Genomic DNA, 24,249 nt, shown 5'->3' with positions numbered 1-24,249 from the left:
TCGCGCTCCTTTGTACAACATTTTTCTTGCCCGAATTCTCGAAATCATAGCATACGATGCTAACCTGCCTTTCACATCTAACTTCAGGGTTGCTTCCCCGGGAATCCAAAATTCTACTACTTTTGCTCTACAATCAAGCTTAGCATGGTAACGAGTTAGGAAATCCATTCCTATGATAACATCATAACCTTTTATGTCCAAACTGACTAGATCTACTAGCATCTTACGTTCTCCAACCCAGAACTCGCAGTTCTTATAGGCCAGGCTAGTGATTATACTTTTATTACCCATGGGTGTCCTAACTTCAAGATCAAAGGGTAATCTAATAGGTTGTACATCAATTCCGGACATAAAAATTGGATTCACAAATGAATGAGTTGCGCCAGGATCAATTAATATTCTAGCTAATCGGTGAAAGATCGGAAGAGTACCTTCCACGACTTCCGAGGAATCAGGTACGGGTTGGTCATCCATGGCGTACACCCTAGCAGGAACTTTTGGCCTACCTCCTCCAGAAGTGGCTTGTCTAGCACTCGGGGTACTACCTTGTTGGTTTTTTGGACAACTGGCAAACTGGTGCTCGTTGCTTCCGCACCTCAAGCACTTTCCTTCTTTCCTCCAGCATCCGTGCTCAGTATGGGTAGCCTTCCTGCGATACCCACAAGTTACCTGAGGGGTGGTCACACGACCTCCTTGCGGGGCGTTCCTAGTTTGACTCCTTCCACTTGGTCCTCCTCTAGTTCTGATATCTCTTCCCCTGGCACCTCTTGCCCCAACTCCTCTCACTAGAGCACCTCGTGGTGCTCCCGGACTATTTATTCCACCCATTCCTCGACCCATTTTGGCCGGTGGACCATTCGCATAAGTCGGCTCCCGACTGCTACTAGGGCCAAATCTTTTCTTGGCCTGGAAGGATTTTAGTTGAGCTCTGGCAGTTTCAACCCTCTGAGCTCTCTCCACAGCATCAGCAAAGGTGTCTATCCGAACAGTGGCTAACCCTTCCTGAATTTTCACGTTTAGTTCCTACACAAACCTCCTTATACACCTTTGCTCCGTGGCTACCAATTCAGGAGCAAAACGGGACAATTTCGTGAATTGGATCTCATATTCGGCGACACTCACCGCCCCCTGCCTACACTTGATGAAGTCATCCTCTCTTTTCTCTTGGATGAGAGGGGGTAGAAACTTGGTGTTGAACTCCCTTGTGAAGTTCGCCCAGGTCCTCGGAATATGGTTCCTGTCCCAATTGACCCTAATTAGGTTCCACCAGGAACGAGCAGCTCCCTCAAACTGGAATGCTGCGAAAGTCACTTGCCTCTCCTCCGTATAATTTAGAGCTGCAAAAATGTCAGAGATCCTCTCCCACCAACCTTCTGCTACCTCAGATTCTGGGCCTCCATAAAACTTGGGAGGTCAGAACTTCAAGAATCTCTCCAATGCTCGATCCTCAGTATCGATTGGGCCTCCTTGGTGATGCGCCGGCCTAAGGGCTTGGTGCTCAGTCATGCGCTCTAAGACATCAGTTATTCTATTGATCGCGGTGGCCACTGGGTCTCCGACCACGCCCTCCTGACCATGGTCTTGATTGACCTCAGGTCCCATATCACCACCAACCTCGGGGTGTTGTCTAGTTGTTCTCTCACGTTCTCTACCTCTAACTCGTCGATCCATAGCCTAGTTATGCCTATTGATAAAAATAAAGCAATTAAGCAAGGGTATTTTAATTAATTACCTTAAAATTTTTTTTAACATCAACACAAACATTGAAGAAAAGAAAAGTAAAACACTTAACATATAATCACATAACAAGGTTCATACAAATAGCAAGTTAGGGTGCCTTCCAAGAGTATGGCACACAAGTTTAACAGATATATACAAACAATCCCTTAAACCAAAATAGGGATATAGTGCCCCAAAAGTAGGCCATCTAGTTAGACAAAATGCCGTGACCTAAACTAGTGTCACCCTAACGATCCCTGGATACCTATTTATAGGCAAAGCAAACCTAGTCTAACCCTCAGCAGGGTTGCCAAGAGCAGGGTCCTCCTCAGGGTCCTCCTCCGGATCCTCTTCAACACCCGCCTGAGCAGTACCCTGAATGATACCCATGACCTCATCTATCATCATAGTGGCGTCAGCCCTAATACCCGCACTCCTATCTCGTACCTCCTCAGCTACTCGAGTCAATCGAGACCTCTGTCTCCCTAACTCCTCACGAGCGGCCTCTGACCTAGCCCTCTCGGCTGCTAACCTCTGATTGAGCTCAGCTATGCGGTCAAGCTGAGTATCAACCATGATACTCAACTCCTCGACATCCTGGGTCAAAGTGTGATTGGCGTCCCTCAGCTGGCGACGTTCGTCGTCTAAGGACAGCACTAACTCGTTAGGGTAGGCATATGTGACCCTACACTGACATCGGGGATACCTATCAGCTGGTGTATAACGTATACGAGGTCCCCCGTCTAGTAGCCTATAGGAGATAGTCCTAAGAGGCTCTACATGTCCATTAGCCACTCCGTGACCATTAGCATGTCCGTTTCCGTTTTCCATACCTGCAAAATAACCAAGAATCCAAAAATTAATACTTAAATAGCTAACTCGCTCAAGTATTACTTAAGACATGTCTAATCAACTCACTTCTTAACTTTTACAAGTCTCAGGGTTTCTAACATACCTAATATATCTTTCAAATACTTTTCCTAACCTAGGCTCTGATACCACCTGTGACCGCCCCACTTCTCCCTAAGGCGAACCAGAGGGTTGGCGGGTCGCCTGCCCACCCCTCGCCAACACTCACGCAAGGAAACCGACTAAACTCTTTCCACGTATAACTTATTCCAAAACAACATTCGTTACCCGAACAAGCCAAATCTTTAAATGACCCGAATACTAGGAACACATTAACTTCAGAGATAACATTTCCATTGGACGTCCGAACGTTCACTCTTAAGTACACCTCCAACGAGTTTAACACATAACTACATTTATACATTACAAACCACAAAGTGAACTCATAAAGTTCAAATACATTCATACAAGTCAAAACTTAGGGTTTGCACTTTTCCAGTTTCAAGTGACAACCCAAGACAAAAGATACATAGTCCTATCCGAAATAACATTTACAAAAGCTAAAAGCAGACTTCAAGTCTCTCGAATGCCCAAACCTGTTCAGGAAAACAATTAACGTGGGGTGAGCCAAAGCTCAGTGGTGCCCCAAACATGCAATCATATAAAACAAATAGCAAATAATAACTCCAAGCTTAAATTCAACAAGTAGGAAAGCGTTTAACAGCACAGAATAGGATACAGGGCTCTCAGGAGCCATTTTCCACAAGCTTGATCACAATTAATCGCAGTTGACCCTCCGTCAACTCTCACTATCTAGAGTCCATGTAGATTCGTTATTTTTCCTTAACACGCTCCAACCAACTTACTCCCACCGGGCCCGTCCTTCTCACGAGAGGGTTTGGTATTATTCGAGTATACCTTTTTAAAGCTTAGTTGAGGGATTCACCCAGCGACGTCACAACAAGTGGTTACCAAGTCAGGATAAGAGGCCCTCTCACCCTAAGGAGTGGTACATTCCCCTGCCTGGTGGTTTAGTTGACGAGTCCACGCTCCAGTCAACAGTTGCAAGGTTTTGGTACTCGAGTTAGGATAAGAGACCCTCCCACCCTCAGGTGTGGTACTTTCCCCCACTCAGTACTTAGCTGGGGTTTCAGGGTTTTTGGTACTTGAGTTAGGATAAGAGGCCCTCCCACCCTCAGGTGTGGTACATTTCCCCACTCAGTACTTAACTAGTGCAAGCAAGATATTCGAGAAAACATTTCAAGCAAGTCACCACTCGAAAGGGCTAGCGCGATAAAGTACACACTGCCCACTTTGATGGATCAGAAAAACCACTTTCCAATTATCACCTAACAAGTCAAGAAAGCACTTTAACAAGTTAATCATAGAACAAGCACGGACACTCACCAAAAGTGAAGCTCAAAAGTCAAGTTGGGAATCGAAGTCCACGTCCTCGCTAAACCCTAAAAGACCAAGTATAAAAATTATAAGTTTTAGTATACAAACGCTTGGTTTATATATAAAATATTATCTGGTATATAACTAGTTTATTTTCTCAGAAAAATCAATAATTCTCTTAAAATTAAACTAATAAAAGTGATAGAATATTCCGTATGGTTTCTTTAAAGATACTTTTCTTTCTAGAGGGTAACTAAAATCAATTTAATTCAAACAAGTTTTCTGGCCGAACAAGTTTTCTATACCTTTCATTTAAAATTATTAAAATCTAGTGTTTTTAACAATTTTCCACTAAAATAACTAGCCAGGAATAATTTTATGAAAAATTTAAAGTTTGGAAGTTAGTGCAATTATTTCTTAAAAGTAATAAAGCTAGTTTAAGCAAGGAAAAGAATCAACAAGTTAGCAAGGTTTTAAAAGAATCCCAACACTTGAATTTTAGCATTATCGTATTATACTCAATTTCTATAGCTCGAGATTAGGACAAAATATTTCAATAAGGCTTGGTCAAAAGCACTCGAATTCACAGGACCAAAACGGACTTCACGATTCCAATTCATTTGCACATTATATTCCAAGGCACCAATATAGCAAAAACATAATTCAAACATCAATTTCACTAGGGTTTCATCAATCATTAGCCCTAGGTCTCAACAGATTCAATTCTAATCAGAATTAAACAAAGGAATTCCAAGATATCAAAACAATTCCAAATCACAATTCATGGACCTTCCAAGTACATTTCGGTCAAACCACTTAAACAATTTCACCAAGAATTTAACTCTTGCACAAATTACTCAAATGGCAAGAGCTTCATCAATCATTAGCTCTTAGCATCCAACAATCATTCCTTACAACAATCAACCAGAAATTTAATTCAAAACATAAAAGAAAGTCACGGTTAGCTTAACTCATAAACACTCTAGAAATTCAGATTTTTCCCTTGTTTCGTCAACCAAGAAAAATTCCAGCAATGACAATTCAAGACGTCCATCAAATCCCCATCTTTCACTTGCTTGAAACACTAAACACATAGCTCATAATCTGTCCAACCTAAATCAAAACAAATAACACACAATTCCAGAAAAATAATCGCACCAAAAGCCTCAACTAATTCGGCCAGCAACCATATACAATTTCCAACAATATTACTTCAAGCTTTAAGTAAAAATTCTATTCTTTCACTTGCTTAAAGCTCTAAGTACTGAAGGTACATTCAGTCCAGCGTACACCAAAGCAATTAACATCTAGTTTCAACGAATAACTCAACCAAAAGCCACAACTCATTCTGTCATCAGCTAACTTCCACATTCGGCAATAAAACAGTTTGCTACACGGTAATTTCTTCACAATTTCCTTTCCTCGGACAATCTGGAAAAAAATTCCAGCAAATAACTCTAGGAATTCAGATTTTTTTTCCTCCCCTTTTTTTTATCACGGTTCACCAGCTACATGCAAGACCAAATAAACAGCTATCTATCAGTTTTGATCCAAAATCAAGGTCGGACAACATCAAAATCACTAATCAACCAGAAATTCTTCCAAGTCGGCTCTCGCTTGGCTTGCATGCAAGCAAATTTTGTGTTTCTTCAATTTTCTTGCTTAATCAAGGTTGATTAACCTCATGCAAAGCTTGATCATCCAGTTTCTAGTTAGCTAAACCCACATTTAAACTCAGATTACCACAAATTGGCCAATTAAAGCTGCAAATTTCCAGCTTACAAACTCGGCAACTCCAATTCCTTCACATTCAGATTTCTTGTGACTTAATTTGTCATCCAACCGCACAACCCCCACATGCATGCTTATAATCAACATCATCGACCTCTAATCAACTAGTCTAGGTCCAGAACTTACCTTAGCTTGAAGCTCAACACACACGACTAGGAGTTGAAATATTTCACTCCTCTGGGCAGTCCAGAATACAGCTCGCCAACTCTCCCTTGCTCAAGCTTGCGACTAGAATGGAGGAAGTTTGGCACTCAATCTCTTCACCAGCTCACGGATGGAAGGGATGAGAACAACAAGTCTCTCTTTTTTTTTTATAGCTCACGGACAGAAAGGAAAGAAATAAAAGTTCGGCTCTCTCACTTTCTCACATCACTCTCGGATTGCAGCAGAAAAAGGAAATGGAAGGCTGATGTTGTGGTGGATTGGAAATGATATAGGAGAGTGTGGTAGTGGAGTGTGAGCCGACATTATGAATGGTGGAATGGTGGAGTAGATAAAAAGAAAATGGGACCGGCTAGATGAAAGTGTTATATGTTGGTGTGAAGAATGGAACCGATAAGGATGGAAATGCTTGAATTTGAAGCTTGTTTAAAGAGGTTCCATGGCTGCATGGTTAATTTGAAATGGAGGAAGGCTACTTTGGTCTTTTAACAACTTGTTCGACCTTCCACTTAAGTTCTCATTCGTAAACTAATTCCAAAATTTTACCCCAAATGAAATTCGATAGCCTACTAGTGTACTAGTCTCGTAAAAATTCAATTATCGAGATTCAACGTCCTAAGTGTAATTATAAAGGTTTTGATCTAAAATCGATTTCGTCTTAATTCTAGGTTCCCGTTGACACTTAACGTTATTAACACTTAAAATTAGCTATCGAAATTCAAAGAATCAAAATCAAAGAAATAAAATAACCTACATTAGGAACTATTAACTTAACTTGGCAAAAATTTAAATAATTTAATATTTTGCACAACTAGATTATTTGTAACTTAAAAATTATTTTTACATACTTATTCAAGAACCAATAATGATAAAAGTTATTAAGAGTCTAAAATGCAAATGCAACATGTATATATATGTATATATTTTTCAAGGTTCTCACGGAATCACATTTGAATGCGGTAAAAAGGATTTTTAGATATCTATAAGGAACCTTGAATTTTGGCCTTTGGTATCCTAAGTGTCATGAACTTCCTCTATGTGGATTCTCTGATGCTGACTTTGGTAGCTGTAGGGTAGATAGAAAAAGTACAACCGGTATATGTAACTTTCTTGAAAATTGCTTAGTGTCTTGGTTTAGCAAAAAACAGAATGCTATTTCATTGTCTACAACTGAGGCTAAATATGTTGCTGTTGGTGCTTGTTGTGCTCAACTGTTGTGGATGAAAAACACATTGAATGACTTTGGTTTGGTGTATGATTGTGTGCCTATGTATTGTGATAACACTAGTGCCATCAATTTGACAAAAAATCTCATTCAGCATTCTAGAACTAAGCACATAGACATAAAGCATCATTTCATTCGTGATCTTGTCCACAAGGGTACAATTTGTGTTCAATATGTTTGTTCTAAAGATCAAATTGTTGATATCCTCACAAAAGCCCTCCCACTGGATCAATTTGTGTATCTGAGAACAAAACTGCTCGTTTCAGAAAAAAGTTTCTATGTTTTTTCTCTGGCCTTTCTCTATCGGACGTCCAATGAGTTAGAACGGACGTCGGACAGTGTTCTTCATTCCTTTTCCAGAAAAATTTTGGTTCGGACGATTGTGTCGGATGCTTCATTTGGTTCGGTCGTCCAACACTCAAAAATTGAGTCTTATAAAGAAATTCTCAGCATCATTCAGTTCATTCTTACCATTCATCTCGGACGCAACTCTTCACATTCTCTCTCAGTTCAAAATTCAAAATTCGCCTCTCTTTGGAACAAGTTCCAACAAATTACTCTGACCGACACCTTCTCACACCTATTGTGTGTTTATTGCACTTCATATCTTCCCCCCAACCGCCAACTACACTATAAATCCCAATTTCTACCCAAAACCCTAAGTCACTAAAACTCACTCTCTGTGGACAATTTGTGCATCCACTGTAGTTAATACTGAACTCTTTCACCGTTTGATACTCATTTGCATTACATCACACAACACAAACACCACTGCATTTCAATCATGGTAAGGATCAGAGGGGGATCCGTAAGTGCCGAACGCTCTTTCAAACTGCATGATGAAGAGGATGAAGATGTTCAAGTCATTGAACCTTCCATCAAATCACCCAAGAAGAAAACTGAAAATCGTGGTGGAAAAACGACAAAGTCAGCAAGAAAAAAATAGAATGTGCAGACCAGAGAGCCATCTGCTGAACCATCTATTGAGCAGATGGAGGAACAGCAATCTGAGGAGCATCCAGTGAGTGACAACAAAGAGGAACCAGCGCAGCCCACCAATGCAGATGTAACTGTCACCAAATCACCCAGGAAGGGTAAAAGGACTGCAAAAAGGAAGAGCATTGCTCAGTCCAAGGAAAAGCAAACTGTTGATCCTTCTAGGGATCAGCAGAATACAGAAAAAACTGCTGAGGATCAGCAAAATGAGGAACCATCTACCAGAAAATCACCAAGGACAAGGTCTGGTGTCCAAAGTGCTGCACAATCTGCTCAGCATAGTGGAAAAAAAAGCGGCCTGAGCAGCCTGAGACTCAAACTGCTACTGAACCCACTCCTCTACCCAAGTTCATCGACGATGAAGCCAGAGACAGGTTTGAATGCATTTCGCAGAAGGGTTTCATCACTCAGAGGACCATAATTCCCTACGAATTTCGTAAGCTTGATCTTGAACCCGTTCTCAACCTGTTTGAATTCCAAAAATGGATCCATCTGTTAACCATTCCAAACACATACTATCCTAACATGCTCCATCAGTTTTTTGCTAATCTTAGGAAAGACAGATCACATACTGATCTCATTTATCGTGTCAACTGTGACGCCCCGAATAGTATAAGTGTGAGAACCCGAAAATTTTCTAATTTTCTAGGGTTTATTTTATTTAATCGCCCGCCTTTTCTTCATTTTCTTTATTAGAAAAATTCCCCAGATAAAGTTTATGAGCAAAAATAGTTTTCAAATGATTTTTCTAGTATCGGTTAGTTTTTGAGAAATTAAAAGCGTATTTTGAACGTGGGACCCGCAAGTGCGGTAAACGCAATATATTTTTGACAACTTCTTGGAATTTTGTATTTAGTGATATTATTTTACAAGGTGTTAAGATATTTGTATTGGAGAGACAAAAAGATAAGTTTTGAACCAAAAGGTGACAAGTGTCACCATAAGATTAAGTCTTTGACTTTACCTTTACCTTTACCAAATAAATATCAAAAAATTGCCAAAAATCATCCTTATTTCTAAAGCTTCATAGCCGGCTCTCTCTCAAAGGAAAAGAAAGAAAAGCTCTCAATTTCTTCCTTCTATTTCTTGCTCAATCTTCAAATCCAACCAATAAAACTCCAAATCATTCCATAAAATCTCTTTGCTAAGTGGTCTTGAGGTGTTTTGTGGAGTTGTTTGGAAAGCTAAGGTGACTAGTTGCTCTATCTATTGTATTGCTAAGGTGAGTTGTGAAGGACCCCTCTCCTTCCTCTAATGATGTTCAATTCATGATTGGTGGTGGTATAAGATGCACTTTTATGGATTAAATCTTGATTTTGGTTGAATTGGTGAAGTTTTATAATTATTGGGGATTTTTCTGTTTTCATATGAATATGATTATGGGGTCATGTATGATGATTGAAAATGATGTTTAATGACTCTAGGAGGTGGAAAAAGTGATTAATTGCAACCAATTTCTGTTTTGGACCAAAAATTGAAAAGTGAGGGTTTTGTGATGAACATTCTGTCCGAATTTTTAGGTCATATATAGAGGCCGAATTGGCCTTAGCTCAAAACATGAAATTTGTAGGTATTGATGTTTTAAGGGTGCCTGTAAAATTTCAGGTCAATTGGAGTAGTTTAGAATGAGATAAACCGAAATTACTATTGCTGTTCTGGGTTCATCAGGATGTTAGAACTGTGTCTGAAATGGGTTGTTTTGACTGGAATTGTTTTGGATTTGGGTATTGAGGTCTTCTGATGAAATATATCTTGATGTCCTAGCTACCATATGCCTTTGGAATTTCTGCATTTGGACCTGTTTAGACTGAGTTGTACTGATTACAGCATAGTGTAATTTGTAAACCTGCAATTACGGTTCTGGTTTGTTATTTGGCATATTTGACTTAGTTGTGCTGGGATTTGGACTGAGTGACCTTCTACATTGTTGTAGCCCTGGTTCTTAGCTTCGAAACGGTGGGTCATGAACCTCCATCCGATACTCGTAGTACCTTTGGTACCATGATCCTTCTAGGGATCAGCAGAATACAGAAAAAACTGTTGAGGATCAGCAAAATGAGGAACCATCTACCAGAAAATCACCAAGGACAAGGTCTGGTGTCCAAAGTGCTGCACAATCTGCTCAGCATAGTGGAAAAAAAAGCGGCCTGAGCAGCCTGAGACTCAAACTGCTACTGAACCCACTCCTCTACCCAAGTTCATCGACGATGAAGCCAGAGACAGGTTTGAATGCATTTCGCAGAAGGGTTTCATCACTCAGAGGACCATAATTCCCTACGAATTTCGTAAGCTTGATCTTGAACCCGTTCTCAACCTGTTTGAATTCCAAAAATGGATCCATCTGTTAACCATTCCAAACACATACTATCCTAACATGCTCCATCAGTTTTTTGCTAATCTTAGGAAAGACAGATCACATACTGATCTCATTTATCGTGTCAAGTGTGACGCCCCGAATAGTATAAGTGTGAGAACCCGAAAATTTTCTAATTTTCTAGGGTTTATTTTATTTAATCGCCCGCCTTTTCTTCATTTTCTTTATTAGAAAAATTCCCCAGATAAAGTTTATGAGCAAAAATAGTTTTCAAATGATTTTTCTAGTATCGGTTAGTTTTTGAGAAATTAAAAGCGTATTTTGGACGTGGGACCCGCAAGTGCGGTAAACGCAATATATTTTTGACAACTTCTTGGAATTTTGTATTTAGTGATATTATTTTACAAGGTGTTAAGATATTTGTATTGGAGAGACAAAAAGATAAGTTTTGAACCAAAAGGTGACAAGTGTCACCATAAGATTAAGTCTTTGACTTTACCTTTACCTTTACCAAATAAATATCAAAAAATTGCCAAAAATCATCCTTATTTCTAAAGCTTCATAGCCGGCTCTCTCTCAAAGGAAAAGAAAGAAAAGCTCTCAATTTCTTCCTTCTATTTCTTGCTCAATCTTCAAATCCAACCAATAAAACTCCAAATCATTCCATAAAATCTCTTTGCTAAGTGGTCTTGAGGTGTTTTGTGGAGTTGTTTGGAAAGCTAAGGTGACTAGTTGCTCTATCTATTGTATTGCTAAGGTGAGTTGTGAAGGACCCCTCTCCTTCCTCTAATGATGTTCAATTCATGATTGGTGGTGGTATAAGATGCACTTTTATGGATTAAATCTTGATTTTGGTTGAATTGGTGAAGTTTTATAATTATTGGGGATTTTTCTGTTTTCATATGAATATGATTATGGGGTCATGTATGATGATTGAAAATGATGTTTAATGACTCTAGGAGGTGGAAAAAGTGATTAATTGCAACCAATTTCTGTTTTGGACCAAAAATTGAAAAGTGAGGGTTTTGTGATGAACATTCTGTCCGAATTTTTAGGTCATATATAGAGGCCGAATTGGCCTTAGCTCAAAACATGAAATTTGTAGGTATTGATGTTTTAAGGGTGCCTGTAAAATTTCAGGTCAATTGGAGTAGTTTAGAATGAGATAAACCGAAATTACTATTGCTGTTCTGGGTTCATCAGGATGTTAGAACTGTGTCTGAAATGGGTTGTTTTGACTGGAATTGTTTTGGATTTGGGTATTGAGGTCTTCTGATGAAATATATCTTGATGTCCTAGCTACCATATGCCTTTGGAATTTCTGCATTTGGACCTGTTTAGACTGAGTTGTACTGATTACAGCATAGTGTAATTTGTAAACCTGCAATTACGGTTCTGGTTTGTTATTTGGCATATTTGACTTAGTTGTGCTGGGATTTGGACTGAGTGACCTTCTACATTGTTGTAGCCCTGGTTCTTAGCTTCGAAACGGTGGGTCATGAACCTCCATCCGATACTCGTAGTACCTTTGGTACCATTACCGTAAAATGACGTCGAAACTGTTTTTTCTGGTTTTGAGCTTAACTTTCATTTCCGGACTTTTCCCTAGCTTGACTTGTACTAGTACTACTTGGAACTTGCTGAATGACTATTAGATGAACTTGTTGTTGTGTGTGTACCTTTAGGACTGGCTGAGGAAATAATGAAGCATTGATGGCTGGAAAAGTAAAGAAATTTAGGGGAAGTGCTGTCCGAACTTTGAAGGGATTTGTTTGCATTGAGTTTGTGATCTAAGACTCGGATTTGAGCAAGGCAATGATATATGATGGATGGTTTCTGAGCCATGGAGGTGAGTGACCCTAAACTATTTCCAAAATACTTGTGAAATGTTTCTTACATTATTTACTTTTGAACTGTTTCCAAAGCTACTTTTGAACTGTTTTCTTGCATATCATGCGTGCTTATATGAAAGTGTTCCTTGTTTGATATATTTCCTTGACTTCATGACTTGTATTATTGATTGATAACGTGTTACGTGCTTTGAATGATTTCCAAAATGAGCTTTCTAGGCGAGTGTGTATTTTATCGCACTCGACCTAAATCAATGTGAAATTTTCATGATAAATGATTAAATGCTACTTGTGCATGAATGTAAGCCTTTTGGGCTGAACTGGCCATTGCCCCTTGTTACCGGTCGTCTCGAGCCAGAAACGGACTCGGTCGGGCGATTAGGGACCTGGGTGAACGTTTGGTATACTCGAGTATTACCTTTGTAGGTTGGTGGAGGTTGGTGGAAAATGATGCAATTTCAAATGAAAAAAAAAAGGAAATGACAGGAGAACGAACGTATCTTTTCATGAATGTTACTATCGCTTTCCATTGTACATGTTTCTTGAATTATTGATACTCCATATTTAATGTTTTGTAAATGTTGTAATTGTTTCTGGACTTATCATTTGATTTATGACATCATTGAAAAGGAATATTGTTAAATCGATTTGATTACTGATTTTCTGGTTACTCGCTGAGCTTCTAACTCACCCCAAAAATATTTTATTCCCCTCCACAGGGTTCAAAGCGAAGGAAGGCTTGTAGTACTTGTGCGCGTGATTGGATGGCCTTTATGTTGTACAGTTTGGATTTGGAATCATTTTATGTATAGTTGGGAATTGTTTCCGCTGCATTTGTGACATGTAATTATTGGAGACTTGGATGTATATTTGTGGACCATGTGATGTATATTTGAGGTTTATTCTTGTAATTCGTTTGAGGACTTTAGTGAACGACTGAGTCCCGGCGAGAGTCGGGCAGGCGGCCCGCCGAACCCTCTGGTTCGCCTTAGGGGGAGGTGGGGCTGTCACATCAACTCTGTTAACATTGAACTGAATCCTGACATTGTTAGCTCTGTTTTAGAAATCAAAATTGAAAGTGGTTTTAAAGGTAAAATTACAAACTTCTTTTCATACGAGAAATTTTCCTCTGCATACCATCACTTTCATGTTGCAAAATTAATGATCTACTTTCAATCTCATTTTAATACTCCTGCTGAGGCTAGATTGGAGGATCTGAGCCCTCAGAATCTGATTATTTTTACCATAATTTCAAACTTGTTGGTGCCCACTAATGGCCACCGAACTGATGCAAATAAAATGGAACTTTACTTGTTCTACTGTTTTCTGGAAAAAATTTGAATTGATTTTGACTTTGTAATATGTAAGTTTCTACTCAAGATAAGTTCTGACAGCCGTAGGAAACTGTTCTATGGAAAATTTCTGACTCTTATTTTTAATCATTTTGAAATTCCTTTTTTTGGCAAATCCCCAAAAGAGAGTGCATCAACTGTGTTTTCAAAGGCTTATTTTGAGAGAAAAAATTTGAAATTTTTTGAGGGTTACTGGTGCTACAAAGAAACTGTCTCTAAGTCCAAGAGAAAAAATCTTCATGAAACCCCTGTCACCCCTAGGACTCCTCGTGACCAGTCAATGTATGTGACACTCTTCACCATTCATCCCAGAAAATCAGCCTCTAAATTTCCTTCATCCAACCTTGAGGTCATCACTCTGCTTGAGGATCTCAAATAACATATCTTGCTTCTTGAAGGTGGCTTGATGATGACCATGACTTCTGATCAACAAGCTACCTTTTTTGCCAAAAGGAATCTGCTTGTACCTCCCATTCCTCCTGAAAATGAAAATGCTCACCGAAAGGAGCCTAGAACTGAGCCAACCACTGAGGCCACCCCAGAGTACCGTGCCTCCAGTTCTCAACCACAAGACAAGGGAAAAGCTCCGGCAATTGAAGAAGAGAATGACGATGATGAGGATGAGGACACTGAGGAAGAAGACCCTGCTCAATTTCGTCTGGCTAGAAGAAGGTCTGGATCCTCCAAGATCACATTTTAGGCACCCCTAGGCACATGCACCTCATGGTAGTTCATAATTAGTTCTTGGCATCCTTTGCGTTTTAAAATTTATGTGTTTTGTATTAAAACCTCTACTTTCTCTTTCACTGCTGGTTTGTAAGAATATTTGGATATTTTTATGTGCTTTGAACTCGTGACTTGTTATTCCTATGTTTTTTGGATGAATGTCTGACATTGTTGGACAATATTATGGATGAGTGTCTGTTGGTCCGTAATGAATTTGGTATTCCTATGATTTGTTGACTCATGATTTGTTGCATGAATGCTGAGCATGGTTGATTTAATATGGCCATGGTTGATTTAATGATGACAAAAAGGGGGGAAAATGGATTGAATTTGAACTTTCTATGTGAGGGGGAGTCAACCTCTTCTGAGCTGAAGGGAGATGCAAAGAAGTAGATGCATTATGTAAGGGGGAGTATGTGTAAGGATGAGCTGTACTTAAAATTTCTTTTGCTCCATCCATTGTTTTGTCATCATCAAAAAGGGGGAGATTGTTCATCTCAGTCCGTATCTTTTGATGATGACAAAACAAATGGATGACACTAATATTCCCCAAAATAGATATTTTCAGATTTGGAGCAAAACTGGCTAACAAATGTTGAAGCATGTGTCGGACGCACAAAAAGTCTGCATCGGCCGTCCGACAATTTTCAAGCAACTTCGGACGCATAAGGAACTCACTCTCGGACGTCCAAAGCAAATGAACCTAGCTCTCTAAACTCATTGACTTTGTTCGGACGAACAATACCTGAGTACCGGACGTCCTACAAACGGTGCGACACTTCGGACGCAAAATATTGAAGCACCGGACGTCCTAAACATTTCAAGAAAAATTTCTTCAACTCATTACCTGTGATCGGACGTGAAAAATCTGCCTACCGGACGTCAGACACCACCAACGGCTAGTTGACTCTTTAGCTGCCTTCTATCCGTTAACAGCATTTATTGGAGTAATTTTTGGTCTCTTATAAATAGAAATAGTCAACCACTTCAGAATCACTTTTGCACATTGAGATTACATCAGATCTTGAATGATTCAAGTGTGAGAATACTCCAAAAAGAAGATTTGTACTCTTAGTTGTGTAATTTTCAATAAGCTTTTCAGTGTGTTTCAATTTCTTCAATAGTGTAGTTTTGTGAGGGTTATCCGAGTGATTATAAAATTTCCTTGCTTGATCAAGTGAGACTTGAGGCAAGGAAGAAGTGATCCTTCCTTTGTACACAAGAGATTGGTTGTAAGTTGATCAACTTGAAGAAGTTTGCTATATAAAGTGATATTCAAACTCAAGTCGAGTTTGAAACTTGGTTTGCTATTCCATCTCTTTACTTACTGTCCTGCAATATAAACTGCTTATTTCTTCTACTCACAATTGCTTCTGCTTATTCATTAATTGTTCCTTTGTGAGGTCTTTTAGAAAAAAAGGGCAAGTTTGAGAAAAAGTGACTCACATCTTGGCTAGTTTTTAAACCACCTAATTCACCCCCCTCTTAGGTTGTCTTCGATCCTTACAGATGTTGTCTCAGATTTAGCTCTTTCTGAGAGAATAAGTATTTAAGACTCTTATGATCCGTATATACCTCAAATGTCACCCCGTATAAATAATGCCGCCATTTTTTCAAAGCAAACACAACCGCTGCAAGTTCTAAGTCATGGGTTGGATAGTTTTGTTTATGAGACTTTAACTTCCGAGATGCGTAGGCAATCACACTCCTATTTTGCATTAAAACACACTCTAACCCTTCTCTCGAAGCATCGATATATACCGTATAGCTATCCTTCCCATTTGGCAAAGCTAACACCGGAGCCATGGTCAATTGTTTTTTAAGCTCTTGAAAACTATTCTCACACTTAACATTCCAAATGTACTTTCCTTGTTTCTTTGTCAAATTAGTTAGGGGTCCCGCAATTCTCAAAAAATTCTTTATAAACCAGCGGTAGTACCTCGCTAGACCCAAAAAACTTCGTATTTCAGTAGGATTCTCTGGCTGTTTCCATTTAACTACAGCTTCCACTTTAGCCGGGTCTATAGTAAGTCTCTCCTTTGAAATTATATGGCCTAGGAACGCCACTTTCTCTAACCAAAATTCACACTTGCTAAATTTAGCAAACAACTGGTGCTCTCTTAGGGTTTGTAACACGATTCTCAAGTGTTGTTCATGATCCTCCCTTATCTTCGAATACACTAGAATATCATCAATAAACACCACCACGAATTTATTCAAATAGGGTTAAAACACTCGATACATTAGATCCATAAATGCCGCTGGGGCATTGGTTAAGCCAAAAGGCATTACCGCAAATTCAAAATACCCATATCGAGTGTTAAACGCCGTTTTTGGCACATTCACCTTTCTAATTCTCAATTGATAATACCCTTGTCGGAGATCCAACTTAGAGAACATCACAACCCCTTGTAATTGATCAAACAACTCATCGATGTGGGGCAAAGGATATTTATTCTTAATGGTTACTGCATTCAATCCTCAATAATCAATGCATAATCTTAAACTCCCGTCCTTCTTTTTGACAAATAGCACTGGAGCGCCCCATCGTGACTCGCTCTCATGTATGAATCCCCGTTCTAACAGGTCTTGCAATTGAAATTTTAACTCCTTAAGTTCGGCGGGTGCCATTCGATTTGGGGTTTTTGAAATGGGAGTAGTTCCAAGTGCTAGATCAACTTTAAATTCAATCTCCCTTTCAGGTGGCAATGACGGCAACTCCTCCGGGAACACGTCTGGATATTCATTGATCACCGGCATATCTTCTAGTTTAATCTTCTTTCCTGGGGTGTTAACTAGAAATGCTAGATACCCCCGTGCCCCATGACTAAGCAATTTTCTAACCCTAATTCCCGAAATAAGAGTAGATGAGGCTAGGATACCCCTCACATCTATTTTTAGAGTTGCCTCACCCGGTATGCAAAACTCAACTACCTTCATACGATAATCTATCCAGGCATGATAATTAGCTAGCCAATCCATGCCTAGAATAACATCGTACCCCTTAATGGCTAGACTTATGAGGTCAACTACTAATTTTCGCTCACCGATCCAAATGTCGCAGTTTCTATACACCTCATTGACAAGCAAAGTTTGGTTACCCGTAGGTGTCTTTACTTCTATGTCATATGGTAATCTTTCAACTTTCACATCAATTCCAAGCATAAATGTGGGGTTAACAAAAGAATGGGTTGCACCAGGGTCTATCAAAATTTTGGCTAAACGATAGAAAACAGGAATCGTACCTTCCACTACATCTATCGGTTCAGGTACCGATTGCTGATCCAACGAGTATACTCTGGCTGGCACCCTTGACCTGGTCCCTCCTACATTGGTCGATTTTGCGTTTGATTTGCCAGCTAACTAAGCATCACTGATTAGTGGGCAATTAGCAATCTGGTGCTCCATACTTCCACACCTTAAACACTTTCGAGCTTTCCTCCAACAGTTATCTTCGGTATGGTTCGATTTCCCATAATATTCACACGATACTCGGGAAGCAGAGGTCTGGCCTCCCTGTGGAACACCTCTTCCCTGTCCTCTTCCACTTTGGCCTCCTCTCGGAGTACCTCCCCTCGATGTACCCGTAAACCTTTCACATCCAGCTCCACGATCGGTTTAGGAGGTGGCATGTTCCGTTCACTCTGTGTCGGCCGTTGATTTCCACCAGGCGTCCCTCTCCGTTTTGCATGAAAATTTCTCACTTTTACCCTGGCAATCTCTATTCCCTAGACCTTCTCCAAAACCTCCGTAAAAGTGTTAATTTGTGCCACCACCAATGCCTCATGTATCTCTACATTAAGCCCTTGCACAAACCTCCGTACCCTCCTTTGCTCCGTAGCTATCAATTCGGGAGCAAATTTAGATAATTTCGTAAACTGGGTCTCATACTCAGCTACAATTAAAGTTTCCTGACGGAGCTTAATAAAATCGTCCTCTCTCTTCTCTTGGACGATAGGTGGGAGGTATTTTTCGTTAAACTCCCGCACGAAATTCAACCAGGTCCATGCGGTTCCCTCTCTCCCCCACTTAGCTCTAACTATATTCCACCAAGCCCTGGCTGGACCTCAAATTGAAAAATAGCAAATTGCACCTGTCTATGCTCCGCATAATTTAGAGCGGCGAATATATTGATCATGATTTCTAACCATCTCTCCGCTACTTCAGGGTCCGGTCCTCCCAGGAACTTAGGAGGAGAGAACTTTTGAAATCTCTCTAGGGCCCTATCTTGCCCCATTTCAGGATCCTTAGATTGATTCACAGGGGTTTGACCCTGTTGCTCTACCAAATGAGCAAGGATGTTAGTCATCTGTTGAATCACAGTTGCCACCTGATCCCCCCTTCCGCTCAAGGTCCAGGTTGCAGTCCAACTGTTTCCTCTCTTTCCCCTCTCGGTTCTCGCACCGGTTCCTATGCCTGTCTACCCCCACGGCCACGATTAGAGCCACGCCCTCGAGTAGCTCCCTGATCCTGACTTCTTCTACCTTTCATGATTCTTGACTAACCAATTATATAAATACAAATAAAATAAGGTATGGCTCAAATAAAACATTTCCAAATCATAAAACAGAGACACTAAAACACATTCAAAATAAACATTTCCTTTATATACATAACAAAATAAGTTACATAACAAGTTAAAAGTACTATACATGCCAACCTAGTTAAGTCAAAGGTTTAAGGCTTATACTAGCCAAGGGACATAGAACAAAACAAACCCTATTTACATCCACCTTAACACGTCAAATTCAAAAACAAAAGGGGACGTGTCATCCCACTATGTCCTTAACTACCTCACAAAAATCCCTCAAACCCTAAACTAGGAATCTAGGTAGATGCCGACCCAACCGACTCTGCAGGTGCAACCGGCTCCTCCTCCGGGTCCTCTTTAGGATCCTCCTCAGGAGCCTCCTAGGGATCACTAGGGACCGTAGGCCCTTGACCCTCCCGGCCAAGTCCTGAGCCACACCCTTCACTAGGGCCCCACACTCAGTTAAGATACGATCGGTCCGGTCTCTCACGTCTCCAACTACCTGAACAAGGCGATCATTAGCCGCTTGAGCCTGCTCTTTGAAAGCATTAGTCCACTCTTGCTCCTCCAGAACCGAAGCCTCAAGCTCTCGGATAACTGCCTGGAGACCCTCTATCTCCGTCTGGCACCTATGATTGGCGTTATCCAATCGTCTCCTCTCATCGTCAACTGCAAGTACTACCTGATCGGGGTAGGAGTAAGCCTTCCAACAGTCGCAATGTCGGATCTTTCGCGCCGAAGACCAGCGACACACAGGTCCACTAGGGTGCTCCTGATAAGTAAGTACACAGTAGATAGGCCCCTCAAGGTGCACATGGTCGGTAGGTACGGGCTGAGATGGCCCAGCACCCCCAGTCCCATCTTTACCCTCCATAACCTACATTACAATTAACATTGCAAAAGTAAGCAAGTTAAACATATAAATCGAGGCTAAAGGTCTATTCGCAAGTATTAAACCCTAACCTATCATAACCAAGCTATAACCAAGGAATATCAAGTATAAATCACTCAATCTACCTAGATCAATTCAAATCTAGGCTCTGACACCACCTGTGACAACCCCACCTCCCCCTAGGGCGTACCCTAGGATTTAGCGAGTCGCCTGCCCAACTCTCGCCAGAACTCACTCACTCGAAACTCGACAAAATAACTTATCCAAAGAAAATAAGTAACGCAACAAGTTCAAACTTAATATATACATTGATGCTCAATCCAGATACAAGGCTCTACATACCAAAAGATTTTAAAGTGTTTACAATTCAAGTACAAACAACTCTAGTCGGGTGCTAGCGTGAGTACAATTTCAAAATTTAAAACAACTAGAGTACGCTAGTCTTTACAAATCTCGCGTCTCGCTCGTACCCCCTGTAAGGAAAACAAAACTAACGGAGTGAGCTAAAACTCAGTGATGTTCCAAATAACAAATTGACCATTAATTAACAGTAAATGTAACATAATAGTGAAATAGCGAGCATAACAAGTCAAGAAAATGAGCAATACACTTTGTACAGCCAACATTTCATATTCAATATATCACGTAAAATGATACAGTTGCTTTGGTAAACCAGTTCCACCATAACTTGATCAAATAGTAGTTGACACTCCGTCAACTTTCAAATAAGGTAATTAGTCCAGTAGTACACCACTTAACTCCAATCTCCGTCCACCAACCAAACCCCTTATTGGGCCCGAACTCCAGGATAAACACTGGTGGTAATACTCGAGTATATCGATTAGTCGAGGAGATAACACTCCACTCGACAACACTAACTACCCAGGGTTCGTTATCTAATCGACCAAGCCCTTGCCGGCTCGATTCGATTAACTAGCCACAGGGTTTCTGGAATTCCAGACAAGATATAACTCATATGCATGTATATCACTTCAATTGAAATCAATGAACAAGAACAAATCACCTTAGGACAAGTGCGATAAAGTACACTCTTGCCCTATCAATCCACTCATATATCATATAATCACATTGGTCACATATTAAACACAAGTGTCAAGTTCAATCAGGTATTTGGAAGCACTCACCAAAGATGTAGTGTTTTTACAGATCACGTCTAGGTAGTACTCCTGGTTTGGAGTCCAAATTTGCGATAAAGCATCGTTTAAGAGCTTTGAAAATCGATCAAGATTCGAAACTTAAACGTTTCGTTTAATGAGAATCAAGTAATTGAAACTTATTTGCAGAATATTTGTAAACTCATGCTCGCTCTTAAAACTTTGAAACGTTGAAGCGATTAAACCTTGAAATTTTCAGTTGAGTCGAAGTGACGAGGCAAACGTATTTCCATTAGTCATTACTTTCATGTTTTCAAGGGTACAAGTTTTGGCCGAACTCTAGCTTATATACCTCTACAAAAGAGGACTCGAATAACCTAGACAATTCAAGTTAGATTCGTCCTTAAATCCTTACTCAAGTCGCGAACATATTTACCTAACCCTCAAGTGAAAATTTGGGCAGCACTCCTTTTGGCTTTACCTATTTTCCAGCCATTTATGGCTTCATTGTTTTTCTCAATTCAGCCCCACAATCACACACAAGTAATGTTACCAACATAGCCCTTCCATTAGGCTCCAAAATCATCCAATTACAACACAAGTCTAATAATACAATCGGAAATCAGTTTTGAAGACAAAAAGCTAAACAGCAGATTTGATATCTTATAGTATTTTGGTCACAACTAGAGCTACGTTTATCGGATTGGGGTACACTTTATACCGTTTCAAAACTAAGACAAAGGGTTATAACTTTTATGAAGATGACTCAACCCAGTTCATAGTTGATCTAGGTCGAATTTGCAGATTACAGAACCAGAAGTTCATGGTCAGTCTGGTTGTCAGCACTAGATTCAAACTGCAATAACTCAAGCTACACAATTCTGATTTAGGCGTTTTCAGATGCGTTGGAAATCTGAAACATAGGGCTAAAACTTTTATGTTTTGGCCAAATGCTGATTTGATATGGATAAAAGTGGAAAATGAAGCCAAAAATGGGAAATCTCAAAACTGCCTGCTGAAAAGAACATTTGGCAGTTAGGGGTATTTCAGTCATTTCACATGCTACAGTGCTCCAATTGAGGTGAAATTTTACAGGACGCTATATAACATCATTTCCTACAACTTTCATATTTTGATCTAAGCCTGATTCGGCCTCTAACAAGGACAAATGAAGCTGGTCAGAAGCAGGGCTGTTTACTCTTAAAGCTGGAAATTTGATGAATTCAAGGTTTACATTCTCATTCATGTCTTGAACCACCATCCCAACTCCCTATCCAAGCTTATAGACATCATATGCTATCTAAACAACAAGAAATACAACTGAACAACTCAAAAATCCACCATAACTATCAAAACAACTTAAATAACCATCATTAGCCAAGAGTATAAGTTGCTATACAACCTTAAACAAGATTAAGGGAAAGAAAAAGGAAAAACAGCCTTAATAGCTTGCCAAAGATGTTTGCAAGAGAAACCTCAACCTTTCCTTCCAAACCTTTAGCACACCAAGCTTCCCAAGTTCCCAAATAAGAGGTTAATCGGTTTAGATTTTCGGTTTTCACTCAACTAAGTTAGAAATCAAGATTGAATGAAGTGATTTTTCTCTCTTGTTTTTCTCCCTCAAGTCTTAGCCACAATGAAGCAAATGAGGCAGAAATGGAGCTCCAATAAAGGATAAAAAGCTAAGACTTGGCTTGGGTCAAAAATGGTTGGATGACCTCCAAGTGTCACCACAAGATCATTCCTCAAAATTTTTTCTTTTCCTTGGTTTTTATTAGTCAAAATTTTTGGCCATTAGGAGCTAAGTAAGGTTGATATTTATGCACTAATAACAATGAGATTAAGTTAATGAAGTGGTGGTCAAGTGGTGTGTTCACTCGATAACAAACGGTACCCGTCGGTTCATACCGTTTTTCCCTAACTCGCATGTACTATGGTTTTCACTTACCATTCTCTAACTTATTATTATTACTTCTAATCACACACTTTTTCGTATCTAAAACTTACTCTTAATCACCAAATTTAGTACACACTCCATACCGATAACTCACACTACGAAAAGACGTAAAAATCCTAGTTTATCTTAACGATGAAAGTAAAGAAGAAACCCTTGATTCTATGATTAATTGTAACTATTGGGGAAGTGAATGAGTAGAAAAGTTATTGTAAAGTAATAAATTCCAAATTAAAGGGAAGTTTAAGAAAAATATAAGGAATTTTACAAGTCCTCACAGCCATGTTTGCCTATTTCAGTGATGTTAATATTAGAAACACATCCCAAATATCTCCACTTTTGAGACAAAATTTATCTTTGAGGATTAAATTAGCACGATATCTATGTGAGAAGCTTCCAGCATGAGGCTCAAGAAAGATTAAAGTTGTCCTGGTGCTTTCTTTTCTTGGTTGACAGCTTATCATTGGCCTTCAGCTTGCGATGCTAAAAATGTTTCCTTGTCAGCTTCCTGAAAGATTGACATGACCAAATCATTTTCTAAATGTTGGTCAAAGAGTAGTGCGTGATGCAGTTCCCGAACCTTACAGCATGATTTTTCGTTGACCTTGGAACTTCCTTTATGCATGTGTAGACACCAAAATTTTGCCAAATTTTAATGTTTTCTTGAAATTTTTTCTATTTAATGAATTATTTATTTTCTTGTAATTTATTGTGCATTTTTCTTATATTTGCAGGTTTGTTTTAAAAATAAAAAAAATAAAAAATAAACAAAAGAAAAAAAATTAGTTTTTGTATTTAAAAAAAAAAGAGGAGTCATCATGAGCCTTCATGATGACTCATGATGGCCATCACCTCTTTGACCAAAGCACACGAGAGAGAAAGGAAGGAAGCAACGGAAAGAAAAAAGAGGCAACGGATCCAAGAGAAAAATTGCAAAGAAGGGCTCCTAAGATTGCTTTTAAGACCTCTCTCGGCCTTTTCTTTGGGGACGGGACAAACAAAAAAAAAAAGGGAAGCAAGAAAAAAGAAAACTCCACCCTTGCTCCAGCATATACTCAATCTCTCTCTGGCTCCTCATTTCTCTCCCTCTCACAACTAGACAGAAAAGCCAGAGAAGAAAGAAAAAAAACTTCTCTCAACCTTTTCTCTCCTAATATTTTCCCAACACATTCACAGGTATCAGAGAAATTTCAGTCAAGGTAATTTCACTCTCATTGAGGTATTTTCTAATTTTTTTAGCATATTAGATGTATTCTGGTTTTAATTTATCTTGCTTTTGCTGTTTTTTTATTGTTGTTTTGTATTGCTGAAATTTGTGAAATGACATGAATTAGATTAAGGAAAAGGAAATAATTTTTTTATATGCATATTAAAT

At 39.4% G+C, this 24,249-nt stretch overlaps 1 protein-coding gene across 1 annotated transcript; it reads left to right on the top strand.

Annotated features, from left to right (window-relative positions):
* Positions 1–8,135: 8,135 nt before the first annotated feature.
* Positions 8,136–14,356, top strand: LOC113780447 (transcription initiation factor TFIID subunit 11-like). Its single transcript, XM_027326246.1, has 2 exons — positions 8,136–8,514; positions 14,055–14,356. Exons 1-2 carry the CDS (start codon positions 8,136–8,138, stop codon positions 14,354–14,356), a joined length of 681 nt encoding a protein of 226 aa, XP_027182047.1.
* Positions 14,357–24,249: the final 9,893 nt, after the last annotated feature.

Source organism: Coffea eugenioides, chromosome 8 (genome assembly GCF_003713205.1).
Source record: "Coffea eugenioides isolate CCC68of chromosome 8, Ceug_1.0, whole genome shotgun sequence".
In the NCBI taxonomy this organism is placed as follows: domain Eukaryota; kingdom Viridiplantae; phylum Streptophyta; class Magnoliopsida; order Gentianales; family Rubiaceae; genus Coffea; species Coffea eugenioides.
This window is presented reverse-complemented; position numbering and strand designations above follow the sequence as displayed.

Coding starts and splice junctions, on each gene's coding strand:
- LOC113780447 (XM_027326246.1), top strand. CDS start 8,136: ATGGAGGAACAGCAATCTGAGGAGCATCCAGTGAGTGACAACAAAGAG. Junction 8,515..14,054: donor GACGATGAAGCCAGAGACAG/GTTTGAATGCAT, acceptor TGCTTCTTGAAG/GTGGCTTGATGATGACCATG.